Source organism: Cynara cardunculus (genome assembly GCF_001531365.2).
Source record: "Cynara cardunculus var. scolymus isolate 2C chromosome LG 2, CcrdV1, whole genome shotgun sequence".
Lineage (NCBI taxonomy): Eukaryota > Viridiplantae > Streptophyta > Magnoliopsida > Asterales > Asteraceae > Cynara > Cynara cardunculus.
In genome coordinates, this window is record NC_037529.1 from 66,690,791 (window position 1) to 66,718,209 (window position 27,419).

Consider the following 27,419-nt stretch of genomic DNA (forward strand, 5'->3'; position numbering starts at 1 on the left):
TCCTTATCCAGAAAGTCTTCCTGGACTCATTCCTATATAAACCCACCAACAAACATAATTATATATTCATTTCCGACGTCTTTTTGTACTTAGATTCCTATATCAACTCATACCTCGATCATCGTTCACTCCTTTCGATCGTTCGTAAATCGTCGATCGTCATTGGATTCAATCGGAGAGTTCTTGGATTCCGTTATCTGTTTACATTTTCCGATCAGGATTAATTAGTTATACGATCATGGCAAGATCGGGAAGAGGAAACTCTGTGAAAGTGGTCATCATCAACACCGAGTATATTCAGACCGATGCTATGAGCTTTAAGTCTGTTGTTCAACGGCTCACGGGAAAAGATTCTCCGCCACCCTCTTCCCCTACTAACGACGAGTTATCACACGGCGGCGGTTGTGATGGTGGCGGTGGTGGTGGTGGGAAGTCACCGATGTTGAAGAAAGGGATGTCGTTCAGAGACCTTGATAAGCTGCTGTTGGAGTTGCCTTCAATGGATGATATTTATCAATTTTGTGCTGATTAATGTTAATTGTTTATTTATTTAATTTAAATCCTTTTTTTTGTATAAAATCATAAAATACCATATACATAAATAAAATTCCATACTTTGTATATGCATGTATTTCATTCTTCTTTTTAATTAATCTGGATATCCAACCCGCTATGTGAGCTGATTAAATCTCAGGATGATCACCTGCTTTACAAAAAAAATGGTTACGTGAATGTTTGACATTTCAAGCCAATCATGTGTTTTTTTTGGTATTTTGTTGATGTACGTTTATAAGCATACAGAGAAAAGTTAAAAATTGTTTGTTTATGTTTATTGCAATTACAATTATAGAATATTATCCTGTTAAAGTGAGTCAACTTGAAACACTCGATTTTATTTATTTATTTATTTATTAAGATGTCGATATCATTTGTAGTTTGGTTGGAAGGGTTGTAACGGAACTTTGATAGTCGATGGGCCCGATTGCATTATCAAGATTGTCAATGTTTTTTCTTGAAAAAAAAAGATTGTCGTTGTTTTTTCTTCAAAAAAGAGATTGTCTGTGTTTTTTTGTTTGCGACAGATATAGATTATTGATATTGTCAAGACCGACGATAGATGGTTCATGTTGAGACATGCCTCACTCGGTCTTATTACTTCTAGCATATGATGTTCGGTATTGGTTAAGTCGAATTTTTATAAAGCACAATAGAAAATATAAAATTTTAAATGTTGAAATTGGTCAAGTGTTCATAGCGCCCAAGTTGGGACCAGTATTACTACAAACTAGTGATGGCCAAACCGGCCTAGTCAAGCCTAGGACCACGGGAGGACCGGAACCAAAGACTGGCCCGGCCCGGGATCGGTGAGGACCAGATATGGGACCGCCTGTTACGACCGGTTATGTATTTTGTCAGATCTGTGGGACCGGGACCGATTAAGGACCGGTCCGGCCAGGCCAAAAATTTCGAAAAAGATAGTCGTTTTATAGCTGTTAGAAAGATGTTAGGGAGCCGTTTTTTTTTTGTAGATTTTGGCCTTAAAACACTATAAATATGTGTTTTGGTTGAGAGGTTAACATACCAAGTTCTCAATTTGTAAGACAATGTAATCTTAATTATAATAAAACATATTTTTAAAGTGTATTTGAGTGACTCGTACGACAAATTTAATAATGTATTAAAAATATATATCCTTAAAAAAATTTAAAAAAAGTATTTTTTTTAATATCAGGACCAGTTGGGACCAGGACCCCGTAACCGGTTATAGAATGGCTTGATCGGTCTTCACCTTTTCGTCCGGGACCGCTACAGGTTATGGCCGGTTATGCACAACCTTGGGACCGATCGGGACCAACCCTGGACTGATTTTTGGCTACCACTACCACAAACTACAAAGTAAAAACACCCAGATCGATCCTAAGTAGAATTTGGGCTACATTGGGTTAAGCCCATTAAAGAAAGCTTATCATACAAAGGTAGTAAGGCAATAAGGCTTAGCCAAGCCCATTAAAAACAAATCATTCTAAGGTTAAGCCAAGCCCATTTGGAGATGCGTGATCCTAGGTTTTGTCGAGATTAATCTTGTGATATGTCGTGACTCGTGACTATAAACTTCGTCCACAACCCTGAGGTAAATCTCCTAGTAGCCACAAACGTATATCTAGATAGCAAGATTCGAGCTACGGTTGATTTTATCATTCCTTTGTCTTTATGCACCATACTGCATTTATATATGTACATTTTCTTTTTACATTATGTATTAAAATGATCAACATTTTTTATAAGAAAGTTTCGAACTAAAACGGCCTTTTATATGTTTATACCTTTTTTTTGGAACTAATAGAATTCAAATTGTCGGTTAGTTTGAAACATTAGAACCGCCCTCTAAAGCAGTAAAAGGATAACTAAAAGCCATTCACAATGAGAGACGTTTTTCAACAACAAAAGGTGAAATTCACAAGTTTAGGTGAATTGTGAATTGTGGACTTTTAGTAGGAAATCACAGAGAAACAATGGGTTACGCAGCCTGTTGCGGTACTTAAGTCGCGTAAGCCACTGGAACCAAATGGAAAAATGGACACGGGTGACTTTTGCCACGACTTAAGCCGCAAGGTAAGTCACATGAGGAGTCTGGCAAATTCTATTTATATTTTACCCTTAAATCGGTTCGTAGTTGGTACCGTCTTTCACCAAATCGACCGCAAGGTTAGTACTGTGAATTACTTACATATATGTGATTCATCATAAATTTTAAGATGAAAAGTGTTACGGAAAGAAAGTCTATAATTTCATTATGTTATACCTATAAAAGTGGAATAATAATGGTGTAGATCACATTATTTTGTAATGCTATCGAGGAAAACACCAATTGTACCATGGAAAGTACCTACGTGCTGTGGGAAACACCATGCTTGAAATGTCATTTACTTGGTTAGTCTTTCGATATTTCTGTACTGTGTTTCTATGTGTATTCGCTTAGTTTAATTGATAACGAGTTATGTGTCATATACTCATAGATACATCTACTCCAAATGCTAAGTATAAACGAAAAGCACGTATGCGAAGATAACTTGATGGATGTTCGTCAAAGACTCTCTTTTCGTTAAATTTTAGCAAGTTCTTTTGAACCTTTGTGCTGATGTTATACAGTAATCCCACATACTGTATTCTAGAATATCCGATACTTCTTAAAGGGTATAATTTCAGAAGGTATGTGGAAAATTTCCTATTTTCTGTGAAATGGGAAAGTTTTTCCTTTATGTGGTAAAATACTGTATACTACATAAAGTTGAGATGTTACACTGTATATGCTCTAAGAGAGACGTAATCAAACTTGGACGTAAATGAAATTAGAGATTCAAAAGGTTGTATGAAAACGACTGATAAATATTAAAAAAAAAACCATAGCTTATCATATGATGTCATCAAAGTTAGTTACGTAGCCAATGAAATGCTCACAGATAAAAGACAAGACGATTAAATAAATAACATAAAAGATTTATTGATGATATTTTAATGTAATATTATTTAAATGAAAGTTAACTTTTAAGTTATCTAACATGAAGACTAATGTTTAAAAAACAAGGGTTTTAAATACAATATTTATGTATTTAAGCATTTTATAGAGGATGACATTTTAATATTATGACTTTCATTATATGTAATGTAATAATATGATTTGGAAATCTATGTTTTTTGTTTAATTAACCTGGATATCCAACCTGTTATGCGAGCCGCCTAATATCAGGGTGACTACCTGCTTTGCAGATAACCCTGAGTTATCGCATTTGAATCTCCGTGGCCACAAGAGGATTTTTATTTCTCCTTGGATTTGAACCTTGAACATTCTGGTTCTTTTGACCTTTGGAGTCAAGCTCAAACAATCAGGCACCACCCTGGTGGTTAAATCTATGCTTTTTTTTTGAAGTGGGTAAACCAAATATAAAACTCTTTTTTATATTTGTTTTTGATTTTATGTTGATTTAGAATACAATGAATTTTATTGAATTTGAGCTCTATAAAAAATGATATCGACATTATATATATATATATATATATGTGTGTGTGTGTGTGTGTCCATACCTGTGTTATTTTCTGTAGGTTCTCTTAATTAATTAACTGACTTTTCATGTTTGTTAAGATAAGGAGTACGACATTTTCTTTTGTTATAAATATACTATTATATTTGCATGTAAACAGTAATATATATCAGTTGTGAAAGCAAAATTAACTCTTAAACACGTGTTTATATATTTTGTACTGATGGAAGGTATGGGTCTCTTAGTGTTTTGTTGACCGAGTCTTTTAAACTTCATTTTATCGTTATCGAGTGTTAAACTCTTAAATATTTCAAAACAATATAAGAAGAAAAAAGTTTTCATCTCTATCTCGTAATTCTGCTTAATATATAATAAAATAAGCTTAACAAAAGTTAAATAACTGATTTTTTTTTATAATAAGAAGTTGTATATTACCAAAGAAACTTTGGCCTAGCGGTATGTGAGTTCTTCACTTCTTAAGAAGTTGTACATTAACAATATGTAGTTTATTTATCGTATATAAATATTATATATTTCAAAAAAATTATATATTAAACGTTATCAAAACATGGAACTTTTTAATAAATATGAATCAAAGTCAAGTGAAATATACGTATCAAAATAAATAGAGTTTGAATGATTTTTAATTTATTAAAAATAAAATATAATTGAAAATCATTAATTTTTAAATAAAAATTGACATTTGTTCATATTATTATGGAATATTATATGTTAAGGTAGGCACTTGGTCCAAAATAGTAGGAATTGGGTGTGAATAGGCCAACTAATTGATTGTGTCTTGTCTTTACTTTTAAAGAAATATATTTTTTATTTTCTAAATATTATTTTTTATTTTAAATGGTTTATGATTGTGTTATGTTTGATAAACCAGTTATAGTTAATAATTTATTTTTTAGCTGAAAAAATAATTGTTTGTTGATAATGTATTTAGTAAAAACTAGATGACAATATAAAATGACATAAATGATATGTTGAAAAATCACTTAATATAATTAGGATAAAAATGATTTTTAAAACTTATTGAAATGACCTAATTAGTTGGATGATAATTTGATGGTAATTGGAGTGGATTAGATCGGTTCGATTTTACTGGGTTTTGGATTGTCATCTAAAAACTGACTGATCCAGTTTGGGTGTTGAAATTTTGGATTCCCAGACTGGATATTATATGATATAGCTGCAATTGCATATCCAATTATGTTCGATCAATTCTATTAAATCAGATGACTTCCTGTACATGTCTAACGGGAATCTTTTTAACCGACAAACGTAATATTTAAAGAGTTATAACACAAACCAGTAAATTAAAGTGTGATTGGTGGTTTAGGATATATGAGGTTGTTTGTATGATAATTGGTAATGATTATTTACTTGAATTGATATTTTTTTCACATAAACAAAATTATTACTTAGACAACTATTTTTGTGATCATGATAAGCTTTTGGAAACATTTGCATGCCTTTTTGCCATTTTAATATTATTATTTTATTTATTCATACACATAGATACTCTGTATTATGTTTATATGAAAACAATAACTAAATAAGATAACATAAAAAGGGTTAAATTACATGTGATTTTACATGACGAATATCACGTGTAAAATCACATGTGATTCATGCGATTTTAGGTCGCGGGTCAGGTCGCCTACTCACCTTTGCGCTGATTGTGTTCCATACATGTAAAATCACATGTGATTTGACCATTTTCTTGTTCTCATATGTCCCCGTTCTCGTTTAATCCTCCCTCCACACACACACACACACATATAGGCAAAGGATCATGTGAGAAAGGAAGTTATTATGAGAAACATAAGAAGAGATCTGGACTCTTGATCATTTTTAATCATGCACAACCATGAATTATGTTTTAGAAGATAATTGATCTGGTGCATCTCGGTGCACCTCATTAGTTTGATATTCATATAGGATTGATCTAAAGGTGGATATTTCTTCTTATGTTTCTCACTATAACTTCTCTTCTCACCGGAACCTAACCCTATATATATATGGGCAAGTTCATTTGTCAACCCAATATATGGTGTTCATTTTGTGAACCAATCACAGTCATTCATCTTGAAAATCAATGACTCATATTTATCATGGCATTTATGTAATCACTAAGAATATGATGTATTAGACTGGTAGATGAACATATATATTAACAAGGGGATCAACGACGGAATAGGCTTTTAGCGACGGATTTTTCCACCACTGATACTCATCATTTTTGTAGTGAGAGAGAGAAAAAAAAACCTTCAGTTACACATCTAACTTTCACTGTGAAATCGATGAACAACCGAGAGCACGACCCATGTCCCAATTTATCATGAATAATGGAACTGAATTTATTTACAGTATTCATAACAAATGATGCACCATTTATGATAAATGTCACGAAAAAAATGATACACTCTAATCGATCTTTCGATTCACACTAATCGATCTTTCGATTCACAAGAGAAATCATATTCCTAACCAAATATACCCTTCTATATATAAATAGTTACGACTAATTGTAATCATATACTACATAATCCATAACAGAGTTGTTGTTCTAGTGAGATTGAGAATTAAAATGAGAAGTGTAAGAAAGATCTCCATCCTTGAATGTATATTAAGATGAGATGTACCAGATCAATCCTCGCATCAAACTTAATTCATAAATAACTTTTAAGATTAAAGATGATCAAGAATCCAAATCAATTCTTATATTTTTCATTTTAACTCTTTTTTTTATACGATATTTCGTGACGTATAGAAAAAAAAAAAAGATGAACCACATGGGCATCATTCCGGGGTAAAAAGATAAGGAGACGCAATGATGAATATGGGGGGTTTAGTGGAGCACGCTCTCTTGCACGTGACCAACTCCATCCAATATTTGAATAAAAATAAAAAACAATTAATTGGTATTTCCTCGTTGAGATTTTTTGTTAATTAAATATAAAAAAGACGGAAAATACATGCACACTTCTAGTTTTGTGTGTGTTTCACGTTTTCAAAAATATTTAATCAATTTACGGGGATTTGGTCGAGGTTGCGTCCATGAATGTATGTATATAACAAATCATATATTTGTTAGTAGTTTAATGGATTTAATGAGATTTATATTTATTCGATCAGTTACATAATTGTTTAATAATGGTTTAATGATACAGAAAGTGGTTTATTCAGTATTTAATAGGTTTTTAAAGAAAGTTTTATGTTGAAACCCATTTTTTTCCTTCCAAATCTACCCTTCAAATTAGGGGTACTCAAAAACCCGACCAACCCGATCAATACAATATAACTCAACCCAACGCGAAATAACTCAATCTGATGTCTAATCGAGTTGTAAAATTGTTAAACCGTATGTATTGTGTTGATATTGAGTTACTATTATTTGTGAAGGGTTTTCTAGCCCTATAGGAATATACAAACATACATGTGGCAGCGGAAATAAACACACGAAAATTCATATGGCAAGCATTCACTCTAAACCCTATAAAGGATGCTAGCCTAATGATTATAAGCAACACAACAATAAAAGAAAGGGAATAATTACCTCTAACAGTCTAGCTGTCTTCTTTACTCAAGCCAGTTGAAAGACTTGAAGATCCTCACACGCTGAGATGCAAGTGTCCAAAGTAGAACACCTCAAATGGTTCACACCCAATAGACCCTTAAAGATTAAATAGGAACCCTTGATTTAGCCTTCTAATAAGATACCGAATGCGAGAGAGGAAAGAAAGAGAACTTCTAGATCACAAGGAAGCCTAGAAGTGGGATTAGGCATGGTGATTTGACCCGACCCGGTGCGGAACCCGGTTCACCGGACCCGAACGGGGACGAGGATTCCCCGCTAAAACGAGTACCGGGTCCGGGGCCGGGGATCCCCGGTAGAGGCAAACCGGGGCTGGGGCCGGGGCCGGGGCCGGGTATTGTATCCCCCGACCTGCCCCATACCCGGTATATTAAAAAAATCATAATTCATAAATAAGTCCATTGGGCTTTGGTTATAGTTATATGGAAATTGGGCCTTGGCTTTGACATTGATTTTGGCTTTGAGTCTAGACACCATCGCCTTCCTTCCACCCTTCCCCAGTTCGGCAGTTCCCCACTTCCCCTAACCCCTTCACTCTTCACGACTGACGGCTTTCCCCAACCCTAAATCCCAATTCTTCTTCCCGGCGCCGGTTGCCTTCCCCTTCTTCACGGCTCACCAGTAAGCGACTAAACGGACTAAGCGCCTTCCGACCCTTCCCCTTTACGGCGCCTTCCCCTTCACGGTGTTGCCAGACACTCGTCCTTGTCTCGTGGACCTTCGACCTTCGACAGTCATCCAGTCGGTGCGTTCTTCCTTCTTCCAGTGAGCAGTGAGCACAACTGCACAGTGAACAGTGACAGCCGCCACCAGTCCACCACACCACTACACCAGTCGTCTTCTTCGAGAGTTCGAGGTCGGTAACTGTTTGTTGACCAGATGTTGACCGGGTGTTGACCAAAATTTGACCGGGGCCGAAAAGTTATTCCCCGTACCCGCCGGGGACCGGGGCCGGGGCCGATGGCTATAAACCGGGGCCGGGGACGGGGATTGCAAACCCCGCCCCATACCCGCCCCGTTACCATGCCTAAGTGGGATGCCTAAAATGAAAGGGAAGACCTTGATTTATAGTGACAAGGGAGTGCCATGGTTTGATGTTTGGGGCGCTGTGGGATGCCCAAACACGCCACCATGGCCTCTTCCATCCTTTTTCACTATAATTCATTTTCCCTTCAGTTTCTTTCTATTTGATAATTAATTAATCTCTCTTTATTAATTAATTAATTTCTTTTAGTTTCTAATTAATTTATTACTCAATAATAAATTAACAAACTAAATGATATCTCCTCTTTCTTATCCTTAGTTAATACTTAGGGTTATTGAGGGCAACCCAAATGGGACTATGCTAATAATGGAAAGCTTCCCAATATAGAAACCTCTCAAAATAGAAAGTTTCCACAAATAGTTATGATGTTGGACACTATTCCAACAATTTGAACCCAACCCAACCCGATAAACCCAATATCCTTTTATTTTTTGGATTTAATATGATTATTGAATTTCTATTAATGTATAAATTAGACAATTACACTATCATGTAAACTCTTCATATATACATATTTTCAATCTATTCACATATCTATATATATAACTCATTCGTAATATATGTTCAATAACTATAAACATATATATATAAATTGAGAAAATTAACTGAATGTAATATACGTAATAAATATGGATACGTTGTATTAAATGGTTGATGATGAAAAAGAAATTATGAGTAGAGAAATAACATATTCAAGGTTAGAAGAATATTTTAACATACCAAAGTATCAACCCGACTAACTCATACGGTTTAGGTTGCACTTTGATTTGGGTTGAGTTGAGTTACGATTTTTCAGACCACAAACATTGGATTCAGTTGTTCAAATGTCTTCAACCCGATCAACCCAACCCCTGAACAACCCTACTCCAAATTATTAAACACACTCCTTCGATATATGGGAAAATCCCTCCAAACAAAAATCTTCGCAATCTATAAAAACAGATGAATCAACAAATACATCTTTATCCATATTAAACTTAATGAAAAACCAATTAAACAACCCAAATATAATAAACATGAACCAATGTATCTTAAATAATAACCCAAAATGTTACCATAAGTATAAAAAACATTGTTATAAATTATAATTTTTCTTATAGTATAAAAACAATTAGGACTAGTAAATCAATACCATTATTGGATTTGGAGGTAGGATGTGTCTTAATCAATACAGGCTTAAAACAACGCAATTATGATTGGGCTTAATAAGAAAGAGCTAGTTTTAGGTCTAAAAAATCATCTTATATACTTCTATCACTAAATTTTTATTGAACTTTACCCTTGTATTCATGCATATATTCTGTCATATTCTATATATCTGGTTTTCTACCTTTTCATGAACATACATACACGTCTTATTATCACTAAACAAAAAGCATCCGATTAAATACCAATTTTATAAAAGAAATCATAAATAAATAGAGACGATCACGACAAACAAATTATTGACTACACTGATGATCAAAGTCTACATATTGGTGGTTTTTGAAGCTAATGTGCACATTTTGTTGACAATGGGAAGTATTCATTGTGCATGCTTGGTATGAAAGCAATCAAAGTCTTTTTATACAATAAGCCATCCATGTAACATAATCAAACAGTTCCAATGACAGATACTCCAAAATACTAACGACAATAACAATTTTACGTTCCAACCCCCATACACACATGTAAGTTCAAATTTCTAGAAAATTCGTACAAAATTAAAAAACACCTTAATAATCATTCACAAATGAATAGATTCAATAACTTGTAAGTTGTAAAAGATGAATATTTATTAAAATATTGGAAGGAAAAATGTGAATATTGAATGATATTTGTAAAGAAAATGTGGGAGAAAGAGAATAAAAAAGAAGTGGAAGAATCAAGTAATTGAAGGAAGAAAGCAAAGGTACCGTACACGCATCTAAAGATGGCGCGTGGGGAATGAAACCCCTTTTGGATTCTTTACCTCTTCGCCCTTCTCTTCTCCACAATTTCATTTGTCAACTACACACACAAAAACAATCCCATAATTTCTTCAATTATGATTTAAACCAATTATATTCTTCTAAAATAAACCTCTATATATTATCTCACCGATTATCTGTTTATTTTTTAATAATTTTATTAAAACCAATTTTTGAATTATTAAGAGGTAAATTTTGTTTGATAAGAATTTTTTTATAGTTTAATAGTTTTAAAACCATCTGAATAATTTTGTATCATATACCTCCCTTAATCATTCAACACTCTAATTTTATTATAAATAATTACTAAACAATTATATTTCATTTTACATTATATCATGAGAACCTCGTTAATCATGACAGGAAAACTAACCATTCGTATAAGATTACAAGTAAATTGTGTGTAAGTACAACTTATTAAAGTTCTATTTTTGAATTCGTATAACTAACTGTAGATAAACATAATCAAATACAAAATAAACATCTCATTTTAAATATAAAAAATCTAAAATATAATTAAAATAATAATTGAGTTCTAAGAGAATTATTATTTTTATAAAAAATTATTATTAAGCCAAAAATAAATTACTTTATTATTTAAATTAAATTAAATTATAATAAAAAATTAAATTAAAGTTAATTATATAAAAAATAAGAACTTTTCAATAATTAATTTGATATTAATATGTATATATTTTTTGAAAATTTTATTATATATTTAAATTTATTTTTATTCAAAAATAAAATATTATTTTTTTCAAAATCACATAAACTATATTATATTAATATAAATAAAAAATTAAAATAAAACATTAAAATAAAGTTGTATCTCATTACATATTCGTTTATAGTTATAACATTAAAATGGATGAATGTTGAGAGGTAATATAATTCAGAGAAAGTTCTGATCTGATCGTGTCCCCTCTTCTCCTCTACAAATCTCTCGATCTCCATACCGTAACCTCCCCTTCTATCTGTTATATCTAACCACCCTCAACGCACACTTTTCCATTTCTCATCAAACTCCAACAAATTCAAGGTTTTCTTCAACTCCCCATCTTTCTTTTACACAATTTCACACCTCCAATCTTACTTCAAACTTCCCCCTTTTCTTTCTCCCAATTTTCAATTGTTTCTTGATTTCCATATTAAAAAAGTTTCTTTCTTCCTACTCGTGATTTTGCAGGATGTTAAGGCCATCGATTTTCTTGTTTCAACTACGTGTTTTCTTGTGACCCAACGATTCTATCTGTAAATGGTGAAATTAGGAATTTAGGGTTTTGTTACGAAATTGAAGGGAAGATACGAGGAGTTAATTTGATCTTGAATGGGGAATAAACTGGGTAGGAGGCGACAGCTAGTGGACGACAAGTATACAAGGCCTCAAGGGTTATATCAACACAAAGACGTAGATCACAAGAAGCTTCGTAAGCTTATACTCGATTCCAAGCTCGCTCCTTGCTATCCTGGAGACGATGACTGCAGTTGCGATCTTGAAGAATGCCCAATTTGCTTCTTGGTCTGTGTTTCTGTTCTAATTCTCTATGTTTCTTGTTTCAAAGCTTTCAATATCTTGATTGAAAAATTAATCTTGTAGCTGTTCAAGATTCTATTGAGATGGTGTCTTAAACTATTAGGTTTCAATTCTATTGACATCGGAGATTGATAGCTGGAATTTGTTTCAATTATGTCTTTCTGATACATTTATATCTTTTCGTGAACCATTTTCAGTATTATCCAAGTCTAAATAGATCAAGATGTTGCACCAAAGGCATTTGTACCGGTAAATATCATGTGTTTGTCATCTGTGTTGCTCAAGTGAGGATATTTGAAAGCAATATGATTAATTTCTAACATTTTTGTTGTTCAATCAGAGTGTTTCCTGCAGATGAAGACCCCCAATTCTACTCGTCCCACGCAGTATCCTTGTTGGTGTATGATTTTCAAATTTTCATTGTTGTTGATCTTGTTAGTGTTCCAAATTATGTGGTTCGTGTTTTCAATTTCTTAACGATACTTAGGTGTCCCTTTTGTAAAACATTGAATTACGCTGTGGAGTATAGAGGCATGAAGACGAAAGAGGAAAAGGGGCAGGAGCAAATCGTAAGCACTAATTCAGTGCAACATGCTTAGTTAGTCATTCTATTGTCTCTGTTCTCTTGGAGTACTTGGTGCGGGTTTTATTTATTTTTAATTTTTTTGGGTATTCTTGTATTGTGTTATAGGAAGAACAAAGGGTGATAGAAGCAAAAATAAGAATGAGACAGCAAGAAATTCAAGATGAAGAGGAAAGAATGCTAAAAAGGCAAGATATGAGCTCTTCTAGCAGGATAATTGAACCAAGTGAGGCTGAGTATTTCTCCAGAGCAGGTATGTGCCGGGAAGGGGCAGAAATAGAATTAGTTGTTATTATAAAGTGGTATTTTTGTTATAATGTTGCTAATTGTTATTAGGTATGTGCCGAGATAGGAATTTAAATGAATGCTAGTGTAAATAAGCAGGAAGGGAAATATAGTAAGCTTATCATGGATGAATGAATAATTTATCCATCTTCTATCTAAATTCTTTTATTTTTGAAGAATATAACATATATATATGTATACAGCAAATACTAACACACACTCCTTACCTTTGGTGAAGTTTGAACCCTTTCGGTTTGCTGCATCTCTATCATTCTTCTGTTGCCAGTCTTTCCTTCATCTTTAAAGGAGTGGTTTCATTTGATATTTGAGCCTGTTTGATTACTAGAGCATTATCAATGCTATGCATTTTTCTTGGCGGAAAGACTACATCTAGTATCCAACCAATGATTTGGGTGATGTGCGCTGAGCTCTTATTTGCAAGCGTGGAAATCAATCTCACAACTGTCATACCAAATTTCTTGAAGCAAATAAATTTTTATAGAGAGAGATAGAGGAAGTTTCAAATATAAACCATGGAAATCTTAACCGTCCATCCTAGCCTGATGATTAAAAACTATCTGGTTATATAAATATCTAGATTGTTTCCTAATCTAAAGTAATGATTATAACTAATGAACCCTATCATCTTCCATTAATATGTTGATGATGATGAATGAACCCCGATCATTTTCCATAAATGTGTCGATTGTTTCCTAATATATAAATCTCTCTCTCTCTCTCTCTCTCTATATATATATATATATATATTCATATTAAATAAAAATCAATACAGGTAAATAAAATGAAATAATCCAAGGGAAATAACAAACAGTTTTTGGACAATTAATAATTTGGAAGCCTAGATAAGTGAGTTGCACAACAACACTCTTCATTGTTATTGTAGAAGGGGCTTGATGAAAAGTTGTTGTAGTGCTTAAGGGTATGGAAGCTTTGTTAGATTTGGAGAAACCCAATAGAAATGAAGGTCCCTCTGGGCATGTTCCAATTAGCACAGGGGTTAACATTGAAAACTATTAGTGACCTTGAGAAATTAATAGAGGAGGGATTGAGGAATGAATGTTGATGGAAACCTATCTCATTTAGAGAGGCTATTTGGTAACTGAATATCATCCCATGGGAGATAAGGAGAAGGCAAATGCTGCTAGCCGGAAACTCACATGATGGAAACAAGTAAGTTGCTGCTAAACAAGGTAGAAGACCCAAAATTAGTTCTCATTAAAAAGTTGACCAAAGAACAGAATGCAAATTAGAAAGAAACGATGATTATGCTTTCGTATGAGTAGCCATATTGTAGCAGATCATCAAGGCAAACAGCCACACCTATTATGATTCAACTACAAGAGGTGGGAATAAATTAGGAGAAGAAAGAAGAGCAACAAGAAAAACTGAGACTATTGAACTTGCTATCATTGCATGCTTTCTCTAGACACGTGTCCACCTCTTTCATTTGAGTTATAGGCATGTATGAATGTAACCCCATAAGTTCAACTGATAGTGGTTGTATGGGAAATTTTATTGGCACATAAATTGCTAGGAGACCGAGAGTGAAGCAATAATAGAAGCATTGTGATAAATGGTATGAAGTTTTGAAAGTGTATATCAAGAGCTGGTGGCTTTCGAAGGCCTCCTTCCACACTTCGGGTCAAAAGCATTACATCCACTTGAAGGAAATGACACAACCCCTAAGTATTAGGCCATATGTGCGAAATTCTGAAACTGAAAACATATGCTTCCTAGCTCTCTTTGTTTTACATCCTGATGGAAGTTGGAGTGTATGTTGATTATAGAGTTCTAAGTTAAGCTATGAAGGACACATTCCCTGTACCTGTAATAGACGACTTACTTGATGAACTCCATGGCGACGAATGGTTTCCCAAGCTGGATTTAGGTCCAAAATCACGGATATTGTTTGATGATAATGAACAGTTTGCTGTGTATTCTCTGTTTGCTGTTTTTTTTTTTGCACTTCAAAGGAGTGTTTTTATAGTACGGTTATTATGGTGTAGTTTTTTCCCTTCTTTCCATTAATATAATAAGCTTTATATATGCAGTGACATCTTCTTCTGAAGGTGAGGAAATTGTTTCCGTTCCACAGCAGGGTGCCACAACAGTTAGACATCCTCAACGCTTGAGGGAGAATAGGTATGCCTTTTTATTTTATTTTAAGAGCTAAAGGAATTCGGAATGTTTATGCTAAAGGAAAGTTATTGCATTTTCAGAGCTGTCCAAGCTAGTCTCTTTGATGAATTAGATCATTTCGGTGACACTTAGGCCCGTTTGGTTTTACGGAATGTTTTTGAGTGATTTGGCTTTTGTGGAAGGATTTGGAATTAGAAGGGTTTAGAATCTTTTGTGTGTTCGGTTTGTAGGATTTGGAATAGAATTGAATTCCATTATTTATGAATAAATTATTAAAAATAATTAAATTACCTTTTTATTAATTGAGTATTACAAACAAGTATTTTTAACGTAATTTAAAACATTATTACAAACAAATCCTATGAAATCCTGCAAAATACCAACTACCCCCTTGGGATTCCGTTAAAATGCCGGGATTTCAATTTTGAAGACATTCGAGGATATTGTTTTCTTCTTTCTTCTCAAAATAATTATCCTGTATCGGCTTTGAATATCAGTTCTGCTACTAGCTATGTCTACCTATTACTTCTTTTTCCAGTGTTTAGTACCTCTTGTAGATTGTTATGTTGTTAACATATCTTGAAAAACAAATAAATCCATATTACTTTTGAAGTTAAGAACGGTGTGTTTGACTCACAAAGTCAAAAGAGCGCAATTTAGTAGGATGGATTCACGGAGGTGGCATCATTGTTGGTGTTCAGTAATAGCCCATTAAGGTAGCTTTGTGGATATTGAAATCCTGCCATGGTTTTGAGTCATCTTGTTTATGTCATTGATGGTTATTTCTTGAACTCCCAACCTCCTACAAGATGCGAGCTTGCTAATCTTGCTAGGGACTAGTCCATTTTCGACATTTGTAGACCTTACTTTGACCAACCGAAGTAAATTGGCTGATAGATTGAACCTAAAACTATGAAGTCAAACCTTTTTGGTTGAAAGTGTATGAAATTATAATCATCAAATATCCAAGGGAATTCAAAGATCCATTTGTGATCAAGCAAGAAACATAAGAATGAACTCAAATTAGCAAGCTTTAGGTACATCCAAACATTAAGCATAATTAGCATCTAATTAGTGCATCTTGCTTAACAAGTAGAGTTGATCTTGATATGGGATATCTGATCTGAATGCAGAGAGGATGAGTTTGATCTTGATCCAGAGAACATAATGCTTATGGAAGCCATCTGGTTATCATATCAGGTACTTTTGAGTTTATAGCTTATAAGTTCAAATTTCTTGTATTTTATTTATACATTTTAAGATCTTTGTTGTTGATGGTTTGATGGGATTGCATAGGAGGATGGGAAGCACCAACACCATAGCTCTAATTATGGTGATGCTGCCCAATTAGCAAAATACGCAACAGAAGTTCGTGTTTTGGCATCCATGGCCCCACAGGCTGCAGAATCGTCATCTTCAACCTCATCACCTTCTGGTGGTCTTGCATGTGCTATCGCCGCCCTTGCTGAACGCCAGCAAATGGGAGGAGAATCGTCCACTAATTACAACAGTTACGGTGGGAATATATCAACATACAACGTGCAGCATCCAACAGGGTTATCACTTGATAACCATCTGGGAATAAGATCAGAGGGAGAATGGGTGCAAGATTCTTCAGCGATGGGTGAAAATGCATATGGGTATGATAATTCGAACGCAATAGATGATGATGGAAGCAGATACGGGCAACAAGATGATGAGGAGGAGATGGAGAATGGTTTCGGAGGAACCATAGTTGTTCCTGAGAGCTTTGAAGAGCAGATGATGCTAGCCATGGCTGTGTCGCTGGCAGAGGCTCGAGCTAGGACTAGTACACCAGAGGTTGCATGGATTTAATGTGTGTTTTATACGGTATGTAAAACAGAAAAAGATAAAAAGTGTAGATGATGTTCTTTGAATCAACAGACAGACATATAGCTCTCCTCCTGATATTTCAGAGTCTGTATGATTGTTGTTGATGGGAGATTTGGGTTTGAAAAGTAAAGTTAATCATCATCTTTTGCCATAAACCATGCATTTACTCAGTAACATTTGTCATTGAATTGAATCTTTTTTTGGTTTAAAGAACTCAAGAAATTACATTGATGAACCACAGGGGTGTTTCTAGTAATCCATTAAATAACACAGAACTTACATAGTTAGATGTAGGATTTGAATTAAGGACTTGACAATTAAGAAAACAAAACCAAAAAACATTGTTAAACATAGTAGTAATACGATGTTTATATATATGCTACATGATGTTACAGGCAGCATTGGTATTTTCATCACTAAAGGCAGCACCGGTCTGGTGTCCAATTAAACCGGAAGACTGGATCGGGTTATAACTCTGGTGGTTATCGTAACCATGCTTGTAGTAGTTGTACGATGACGACGAAGATGGCTGCCGTGTATAGAACGTCGCTGTGGGGCCACCGGTGCCGGAACCACCATTACCATTCTGTTGTTGTTGTTGTTGTTGAGCATACTGATTAACGTTGTAATTATGGCTGCGGATGTCGGGATTGTAGGGTACGTTCCAGATCTCAGCTCGCCGGCCGGTTTTTCTCACTGTCTTCAACACCTTTTTCTCGTCGGCATATCCCGTCACCGTCACCTTCTGTAACCCCATGTCTATTTCTACGTTCTCCACCCCTAATTCCAATCAAATAAACCCCAAATTACGATGGTGCTCTAAATTCATAAGGATTAATTTACTGAAGTAATTATAAACATGTACCTTTGAGTTTTTGAAGAGATTTTCGGATCTTGTTCTCACAGCCGGCACAATCTACATGTACTTGCAGTTCTATGATCTGTAAATTAAATTAAAGTGGTAAATTATACATGCATGGTGAAGTATCCTTGTACAGTCGCAAGTCTATGAAGGTGGAAAATAAAGCTTACCGCCATGGCTGATTTTATTTGCAGGTCTTTCAGAGACTTTGAGCTTCAATTATATCGACTTTCTTGTGTTCCATTCGTATTAGATACATATATATATATATATATATATGTGTGTGTGTGTGTGTGTGTATGTATATGCATGTGAGCGGGCCTTGATGTGTGGGAGGGGAGGTGATGATGGGCACCGACTTCTTCCTTGTCTTTCGTTTGCAGAAACCTTAGAGAATTGAAAGAAGTGGAAGCAAAGTGAGTTGATGCATGCATACAAATTGGATATAAATTGAATTTTGGATACCAAATAAAAAGCATATAAATTGGATGTTTGACTTTTTGAGGGCAGTAATGCGCAAGTCACGAGCGTTGACTGGATAGAAAGTCAACATCCCTTCACCGTTAAGAAGACGTGTTTCTGTTGTATTTTCATTTTAACAAATCATAAAGCACGGGGTTTAAAGAGGTTCACCCCTTTGCGGGGTCCAACGGACAGAGTCCCTTTCCCATAAATCTTGAGTGTGTATTTAGATCGTCACCGAGTAAATTCGGTGACCAAGAAGAGAGGTCTATACCTACGAACCCAGATTCTAACAACATTCTTGTTTCATCATCGGCTCGTGATCGTATGGCTTTCAACCATTTGAAGAACTACAAGTCTATGAAGTTTGATGAGTTTGTAAACAACGATAAAACAACATTTGACGTCTAATTGTTGAAATTTAACTTTGTAATCATCGAGCATCTAAATCCAACATCGCCACCGGGTCAAATATGTCATCATATTAATTGCTCCTTATCTTCTAATACGATTGGTTACGAGCACTGACCTGAAATGAAAGTCCATCTTCAAGAAACAATACCTTAAGATAAATGTTCTCACGATTATCACAATATATGGAGTTCTCAAATGATTAAGTCCATATATATATTCAAGACCTAAACTGAAGTGCACTGTGCACACAAACCATCAGCTTCCTCTTTCTCTGTTGGTTTGGTAAGAAAGAGGAATATATCATTGTTGGCATAGAAAAGAAAACTTACCAGCGAGGAAGATCGATAGATTTTAGGGCGGAAGAAGCTTTGAAGCAAAGAAACAAGAGTGGGAACTGGGAAAGATAAGGAGGTGTTCACATGGATTCCATCTTCTCCATTGGATACATGGACAATACCGAGAAGAAACCCTACGGTGAAGTGTTATGGTAACGACCATACAGCAAAAAGCTTTCAAGTTTTCCATCAAGACAGTCAAGCAACTATTATAGTTGCATTAGCATCAACGCGGGCGTGTGTGTATATGAATCGTTACCTACTATTAAGTCTTGATGATGTAAATAACATGTTAGAACATACCTTTATCAGATAATTCAAGTATAGAATTATACCATGATCATGTATATATACATGGAAAATGCACATTGCAATATCACCTGGTTGTTTCCGTTTTCGGCTTATAACCAGCATCCCCACAAGAACACGAACCATCCTTAAAAAGATGAAAACTTTCGGTATCCCTAACACCAATCTCTCTCCTCACAACTTTGGAAATAAACTTCACCATCTTATGACAGTTTTCACACATATAAAGATTTTTTGTTACTCGTATAGGCATGCCAGGAGCGGTATTTATGAGCCCAAATCCAATCGCCAATCTTTCACTATGCCCACACAAAATCTCCGCTTTCGGCCCATCAACTTCATCGAATCCAACTTCTTCCATCTTCTCATAAAAACCATCCAAAACTGCACTTATTTCTTTCACTTGAGGATGGTTTTGATCACCAGTGAGAAATGCATGGATGCTTCCCTTCACTTCCACCCAACTGCACCCAGGATCAACGGTCACCCCCTTTTCTCTCATCAATTTTTTCACCCTCCCAACTTCATCCCATTTGCCAATATCAGCATAGAAATCACATAAAAGTCCGTAATATCCGACACTCTCAGGTTCATCCATATCAAGTATATGTTGGGCTGCAACTTCCCCTAACTCAACCTGCTTGTGGATCCTGCACGCATTTAACAATGCTCCCCATATCGCTTGATCTGGTTTTATAGGCATTTTTTCAATGAACCTGTGAGCTTCTTCAAGTTTCCCAGCTCGTCCAAGTAAATCAACTACACAAGCATAATGCTTCACGTTTGGGGCAAGACCATAATCCTCTGTCATACGGTTGAAATAGTCCAAACCATTTGCAACCATCCCGGATCTACCACAAGCACATAACAAAGAAATAAAGGTAACAGCATCTGGTTTTACATCCATTTTGTTAAATAGCTCGATGGCATCTTTGCCTTGTCCTCTTTCGGCATAGCCGGTTAAGAGTGTATTCCAAGAAGCAATGTCTTTCTCGTGTGAATTGAATTGGTTACATGCAATATCCATCCTCCCACATCTTACATACATGTCGAGGAGTGCGTTAGGTAGGAATCCATCAAACCCGAGTCCAATTCTTAACGCATAGGCATGTATCTCTTTTCCGGTCATCAGAGCTCCTATCCTACCACAAGCAGAAAGGACGGAAATCAAGGTAATTGAATTCGGCATTAAACTAGCTTTCATCCTTCTAAAGAAACTAAGGGCCTCAACGCTCCGATTGTTGATCCGGAGACCGAGTATGATTGAAGTCCAAGATATCACATTCTTGTTGGGGATGAGTTGGAAGACTTCCAAAGCCTTATCGATAAGTTTACATTTGGAATATAGATCAATTAAAGCGTTGGTGACTATGACATACGATAAAAGTCCAGTTCTCTTGGCAAACTCATGTAGCTCAATACCCATATCTAAGCGACCTAATGAAGCGCAAGCGGAAAGAACACTAGCAATGGTGATTTCATCAGGCTCAACGCCTTCTGTCTCCATCTTCTTGTAGATTTCCACGGCCTTTTCAGGTAACCCGTTATTCTCATAACCTGAAATCATGGATGTCCACGATACCACATCCTTTGATTCAACTCTGGTAAAAACCTTTTCTGCTTCTTCCCAAGCTCCAATGCTTGAGTAAAGTTGTATTAATGAATTACTAATAGAAACATCCTTTCCAAAATCATGTTTTGCGGCATACCCATGAACAACCTTTCCTAATCTCTCGTCGCCAATGAACTCGCAAGCTGAGATTACACTAGTCATAGTCCTCAAATCCGGAACCACAAGGTAATCAAGCATGTTAAGAAACAATTTAAGCCCTCCCAAACACTCCTCGTTTTCGAAGTATCCCGAAATCATGGCATTCCATGATATTCTATCCTTTTCAGGCATTTTATCAAACACCAACCGAGCACTATATACATCCCCGCATTTCGCATACATAGTCATCAAAGAGTTATTCACATCAATATCAGATTGAAACCCAAATCTCATTACATGAACATGAACCTCTCTGCCCCTACCTAAATCTGGTACGCCCCCACAAGTCCTCAAAACACTAGGAAAAGTATACACATCGGGTCTCTGCCCGTCCCATAGCATTCGATGATACAAATTCAACGCCTCATCAAAGTATCCAGCTTTAGCATACCCACCGATCAAAACATTCCAAGAAAACACATCTCTCTCAGACATTTTACCAAACACATACCATGCGTCGACCAAATTACGCAACCTAACAAACATGCTCAACAACGAGTTCCCAAGTCTGATACTCAAATGGGTTGTCGAATTGGATATTAAAGAGTACACTTGACACCCTTCAGGCTCTGCTCGTTTCCGCTCGCAGAGTTCGACTAGCGAGATAAAAGTTTCTTCATCGACCGTAAGTTGGAGTTCTTTCATTGTATTTAGCTGTGTTAGAGCTTGTTCTAGATTCCCACTAAGGCAGAGGTCGCATATTACGGAATTGGGGTCTCTAGTGTCGATGGAATCAGTACTGGCTACGGATATTTCATTGTTCTTCTTTAGGGAAAGTTTACAGGTCCGTAATGAAATTGAGAACTTTATAGTATTGGACATACAGTTACGGTGAAGAGAGTTGGAAAGATCGGAGTGACATGAAGCAACTGTTGGAGGTTTAGCTGAGACCGCCATTTGCGAGATACCTGCATAAAGAATTTCAGTGTTTAAAGTATCAAAGATTCGCTTGTATGCAACGTCGTTTCATGATAACACGCAAAAACCTTTTTAAAACAAAGGAAAAAGTTCGCAAGGTATCATTTATTACTTGATACCGAAATTGCAACAATTTCTTCCTGTAATTCGCAATCGTCGTTCCAATAAGGTATGCATCAAACGGTTTCACTACTTTTTTCATGAAGATTCAGGAAACCAAATTCAAAACCAACTAATCATCCGCATATAAAACGGATTGAAAACATGATAAAAGCCACTTACAGAACAGATTGAAGCACTAACCTGAGGAATCAAACAGGGCGAGGTGAGAGAATTATCAGCCAGGGAATTTTGTTTTTGGAGCTTGCAACTGTGGATACTAGATGCTAAAAGATAGGAATTCAAAGGGTGTTTGGGATTGTTTCGTAAAAGCAGATATTAAGTTTAAGTTCTCCTTGTTACCGATTTAATTTTTTATTACCTATTTAATATTGGTATAAGTTGTTTATCAAAAACTCAAAAGTGTTTATTACCGATATCATACCGAAATAAGTCAATAAATTATTTTTATAAGTAATTCCAAACACCCCCTAAGACTCGTCGTAGCCTCATGTCATCTCCTCACTTTGGGGCTGTTTACCAAATTTTCTATTAAGTCCTGTATGGATAAATTTGTTTGTCTGGATAAATTTGGGTTGCTCTTTACTTTTCTATCTGAATCAACAGTCTGAATAACAGAAATGACCAATTTACCCCTGAGGATTAACTATGGGCTGTTTAGTATATTGTTGTTCATTTTTTAAGGCAAATGATATTTCTGAAAAATAAAATATTCGAGCTATGTATTAAATAGTTGCTCAAACAACAGTGGAAGGAAAATAAAATTACAACCACATAACATAAAAAAATTAATAAAATGGCAAACATAAAGAACAAATGAAGAACAATAGTGATATGCCATGGCTCATAGTTTTTCAACCTTAAACATAAATCTTTCAAACAATCTTGGACAAAAAACAAGTTGGTGTAGCAGAAGGAAATGCAAACTTGAGAAGGTCATGCCTTATGGTTTTTTATAAGCAAAATCACTACCGTGAGTGAGGCTTCCTGTAGGCTATAGTGATTTAAAATCTAAGTATCCAACAGCATAAAAGTTTAATTGATGGATCATAAATTCAACGTCAAAAAAGATGGATTACTTCACTTTTAGCAGCAGAGCAGTAGCGATGGGGACAGAGAGGGCGAGGGTTTACAGAATAGATGAACGGTAGCAGCAATCGATAATCATAGAATAGATGAACATGACAAGCAGCAATCGAAATCATAGAATAGATGAACAGTAGCAAGCAGCAATCGAAATCATAGAACAGATGAAGAGTAGCAGCAGCAATCGAAATCATAGAACAAATGAAGAGTAGCAAGCAGCAATCGAAATCATAGAACAAATGAAGAGTAGCAGCAGCAATCAAAATCATAGAACAGATGAAGAGTAGCAGCAGCAATCGAAATCATAGAACAGATGAAGAGTAGCAGCAGCAATCTAAAAGAAAATAATCGATAGATGAAGAACAGCCCCTTACCTTTGCGATTTGAAATCGGCCGAATAGAGTTCTAGACAGGAGAGCGTCGATAGATGAAGAACAGCCCCTTACCTTTGCGATTGTAGCGAGAGAGCGTCGATTGTAGGGATGAAGGGTATGGAATGTCTTTTTCTTGGCTTAACGTGGACAACCTCTAGTTTTCATCTAGGCGAATAAGCCCGAAGTAAACAGGCTAAAATGACTGTGCGAATAAGCCCATTTATCCGGTAAGCTCATTAAGCCACAAGTAAACAGACCATTTGTCTAACATTATGTTAAAGCTTCTGACATGATATTTGATTTTTATTTATTTATATTATTTGTTAACTTTTAATATATAATTTAATTTAAATGGTTTATTATCATTAATTTATTGAGTAGTAGTAGAAAATATGTGTTTACTGTATATAACATTAGAGTAAATTCACTGTTGGTCCAGGTGGTTAGCTCAAAATCTGGGTATGGTCTCTATTTTGAAATAACTACGTTGAGGGTCACTGTGGTTTGCATTTCGTTTCGACCTAGGTCCTTACCACTAACGGAATTGATAAAAGTCTGTTAACCTTGTTAACTTTAGAGACATTTTGGTTATTTTATCTATTTTATTAAAAACAATAATTTTAAACTTAAAAGATTTTATCCTCCACTTAAAATAAGACGTGTGTCATCCCATCCCTCCTCCCTCAACCATAATTTTCTCTCTTCCATTTCCAGCCATCTTTTCTCTCTCTCCCAGAGAGAGAGAGAGAGAGAGAGAGAGAAGTTGCAATGGTGGTAGGGGAGGTGAACATATGAGAACAGAGGTGGTGGGAGCAGAATGAAGAAGGTCGGTGGTGGTGGAACGGATTGAAGAAGGTTGGTGGTGGTCGAACAGATCGAATAAGGTCGTCGGTGAGGTGGTGAACGGAGGAAGATGGCTTGTCGTGGGGAGATGAACTCGAAGGGTTTGGGAAAGAAGAAACAACATGTAACACGTTATCTTATGTGATTTTCATGTCATTTTAAGTTTGACAAGTCAACAAAGAAAAACTTGTTCATAAGGTAGCAAGTTATCCAATGTTATAACGAGTAAATTTTTGAAAGTATGATGTCTTAATAAAAAAATATTTTAATAGTATATTGTTGTTATAAAAAAAACTGAAAATATAATATTATAATAATAAAATTTGTAAAAGTAAGTTGTTATTTTAAGCATTTTGCTCTATTTTATATTATATATATAAACAAACAAAAAGGTATAACAATTTGCCCTTGATTAACGGACTTTATAGGTGTTAGTAACACGAACCCAACTTGAAACAAAATGCAAATCACAGGGACCTCAGTGTACTTGTTTCAAAATAGGTAGGATACCCAAATTCTAACCTAACCACAGGGGCCAATGGTATAATTTACTCATAATATCATATAAAATATAGCAATTTGTTGCTTTAAGTCACGCCATGAAAAACGTCATGACCACACCTCATGCTATTTAAAACCTTGAATATTATATATAAAACATATGTTTTATATTATTATTCAACTAGTCAATAATAATAATAATAATCAATTTAAATTATGTTATATATTAAAAACATAAAGGACAATCAAATATCCCATTGCAAAAACCACGAATTGGACTATAACGTGCCAGAAGCTTAACGTGACGTGACATAATCCTTGATCCACTACGCGTTATTACGACTGTTGTGGCGAGTCTTTTACAACAATGCTCATGATTCATGGAGAAATGGATTGAAGTACAAATTTAATATTAATAAGTACTTTAATTGCAAATAACTGTGTCGGGTTTAACAAGTAGGTTGGGTTTGAGATGAGCCTAATTAATACCGTCCTCACTTTAGTTGATTTAGTTAATTTATAAACCAATGACATCTTGAGTTAGCTCGCTATTCATTCTACTTTCAGGATTTAGTTGGAGAGGTTGGTCGTATTTCAGCTTTTTGGGCACTCTTAAATAATGATGGATTCAAAAACTCTAGAAAAATATTTGAAACCAAATGAGCTCATTCGAGTCGAATAAAATTCGGGTTACGAACTACTGAACTAGTAAAAAGTAAACCATTGAACTAGGAAATTTGATAAGTACTAAAATTATACATTTCTATGTCAAGTTTACCCTAAATTAAATCGCAAGGGTGGTGCATGATTGGTTTGAGCTTGACTCCAAAGGTCAAAAGTATCTGGAGGTCCCAGGTTCAAATCCAAGGAGGAATAAAAATCCCTTTATGGTCACGAATGTTCAAATGCGGTGACTCCGGGCTATCTGCAAAACAGATAGTCGCCCTGAAATTAGTCAGCTTGCATAGCATGTTGGATATCCAGGTTAATTAAAAAAAATATAGATTAGATGCTAAAAATACCCATATTAATTTAAGTTGATATTTAGTTATTTGAAGCCATCTAATTAAAATAAAAAGAAAATAACAAAGTTTTATATTTTATTTTGCATAGTTGGCAGCCATATGAAAGGAAAAGAAAAAAATTAATTATTTGTTTTTTTGTTGTCGGACGACTTTCTGGCAGCAAAACTCGCTCCAAAATCCGTCGTAGACAGTGTTTCAAGACCAAATTTGTCCGCGTAAGTTTTCTGACCACTTCCTAACCTGCGCCAGCCTCTGTTTCGTTGTCTCAATGTCGGGTTCGAGCAACTTTTCAAGCGGGTTTAACCCCATCAAAAGTCACTGACATCCATAGATCGTGGGTTTTTGTTTAATTTCGAGCAGTTCTGTTGTTGGGGTATAAAAAGAGACTGATTAATTGTTAAGGGGGAGGATCGATCGAGGATTTTCAGATAACAATGCCCAGGGTGGTTGTTTTTTTGATTAACCTGGATATACAACCCGCTATGCGAGCCGACTAATTCCAGAACGACCACCTGCTTTGTAGTAGCCCGGAGTCACCGCATTTGAACTTCCGTAGCCACAAAGGGATTTTTATTCCTCCTTGGATTTGAACCTGGGACCTCCTGGTACTTTTGACCTTTGGAGCCAAGCTCAAACCAATCAGTGACCACCCTTTAAAAAAACTCTCTAAAATCGTGCTCCTAATCTGAAAAACAACCCTGGGTGTTGTTCTCTGAAAATCCTCGACCAATCCTCCCCCTTGATGATTAATCAATCTCTTTTATACCCCCAACAACAGAACCACTCGAAATCATATAAGAATGGTGGATTTAATAATGCGTTTGTGTCTAAATATGTAACAATCTCTAACGTAACATGATTGCCACTAAAGCATCACGTTTGAACTTTGGCCTCTTCAACCACACATTTATTCTTAGCGAAATCAACAAAATAAAGATAAGAATCATCAGCCATTTATGAAGTGTTTTTGCGTTAAAATTAAATTCTATTTACGTTGGGGGCAAGTGCCCCCTACCCCATACATGTAAATCCGCTAGTGCCCCTAAATGAATGTAAGGTCATTGCTCCTTGGTCAATCATATGCCTAATAAGGCATGTTCATGAATTGTGTTGATCAAATCAATACTGAATCTTGGCTTTTGAACATCCTCGATTTACCCACAAGCTCCTCTGTAGAAAATCATCGTTCGGTCTTCTGTATCCTCAGCTCTTGATCTTGAGGATGATCATATATAAGTCTGTGAAGTTCGATGTGTGTGTGAACGACGAAGACCACAAATGCCATATCAACCTTGATCGGCTATTTATGCTAATAAAATGCACTTTTCATTTAATTTGTCGA

At 35.3% G+C, this 27,419-nt stretch overlaps 4 protein-coding genes across 8 annotated transcripts; 2 read left to right on the top strand and 2 right to left on the bottom strand.

Annotated features, from left to right (window-relative positions):
- The first annotated feature begins 71 nt into the window (after positions 1 to 71).
- On the top strand, positions 72 to 550 carry LOC112507977 (VQ motif-containing protein 10). The gene has a single exon (XM_025112742.1). It carries the CDS (start codon positions 239 to 241, stop codon positions 530 to 532), a length of 294 nt encoding a protein of 97 aa, XP_024968510.1. The 5' UTR covers positions 72 to 238; the 3' UTR covers positions 533 to 550.
- Positions 551 to 11,564: 11,014 nt separating this feature from the next.
- Positions 11,565 to 17,212, top strand: LOC112507350. 3 transcript variants are annotated; one of them, XM_025111904.1, is made up of 9 exons: positions 11,565 to 11,680; positions 11,828 to 12,160; positions 12,373 to 12,424; positions 12,516 to 12,575; positions 12,663 to 12,744; positions 12,867 to 13,011; positions 15,116 to 15,206; positions 16,337 to 16,403; positions 16,500 to 17,212. In XM_025111904.1, exons 3-9 carry the CDS (start codon positions 12,399 to 12,401, stop codon positions 17,037 to 17,039), a joined length of 1,011 nt encoding a protein of 336 aa, XP_024967672.1. In that variant the 5' UTR covers positions 11,565 to 11,680; positions 11,828 to 12,160; positions 12,373 to 12,398; the 3' UTR covers positions 17,040 to 17,212. The 3 variants fall into 3 exon arrangements, with proteins under 3 accessions (XP_024967672.1, XP_024967670.1, XP_024967671.1); XM_025111902.1 differs by having other exon boundaries at positions 12,516 to 12,561; XM_025111903.1 differs by lacking the exon at positions 11,565 to 11,680 and having other exon boundaries at positions 11,719 to 12,160; positions 12,516 to 12,561.
- A 196-nt stretch (positions 17,213 to 17,408) lies between these two features.
- On the bottom strand, positions 17,409 to 18,179 carry LOC112507351 (heavy metal-associated isoprenylated plant protein 28). Its single transcript, XM_025111905.1, has 3 exons — positions 18,090 to 18,179; positions 17,923 to 17,998; positions 17,409 to 17,837 (listed from the first exon to the last, which is right to left on the bottom strand). Exons 1-3 carry the CDS (start codon positions 18,093 to 18,095, stop codon positions 17,437 to 17,439), a joined length of 483 nt encoding a protein of 160 aa, XP_024967673.1. The 5' UTR covers positions 18,096 to 18,179; the 3' UTR covers positions 17,409 to 17,436.
- A 45-nt stretch (positions 18,180 to 18,224) lies between these two features.
- Positions 18,225 to 22,514, bottom strand: LOC112507489 (pentatricopeptide repeat-containing protein At1g15510, chloroplastic). 3 transcript variants are annotated; one of them, XR_003068532.1, is made up of 3 exons: positions 22,432 to 22,514; positions 18,656 to 22,118; positions 18,225 to 18,306 (listed from the first exon to the last, which is right to left on the bottom strand). XR_003068532.1 is itself a non-coding variant. In XM_025112101.1 (2 exons), exon 2 carries the CDS (start codon positions 22,105 to 22,107, stop codon positions 19,507 to 19,509), a length of 2,601 nt encoding a protein of 866 aa, XP_024967869.1. In that variant the 5' UTR covers positions 22,108 to 22,118; positions 22,432 to 22,514; the 3' UTR covers positions 18,412 to 19,506. The 3 variants fall into 3 exon arrangements, 1 of the variants encoding a protein (XP_024967869.1); XR_003068533.1 differs by lacking the exon at positions 18,225 to 18,306 and having other exon boundaries at positions 18,412 to 18,910; positions 18,944 to 22,118; XM_025112101.1 differs by lacking the exon at positions 18,225 to 18,306 and having other exon boundaries at positions 18,412 to 22,118.
- Between the last annotated feature and the right edge of the window lie 4,905 nt (positions 22,515 to 27,419).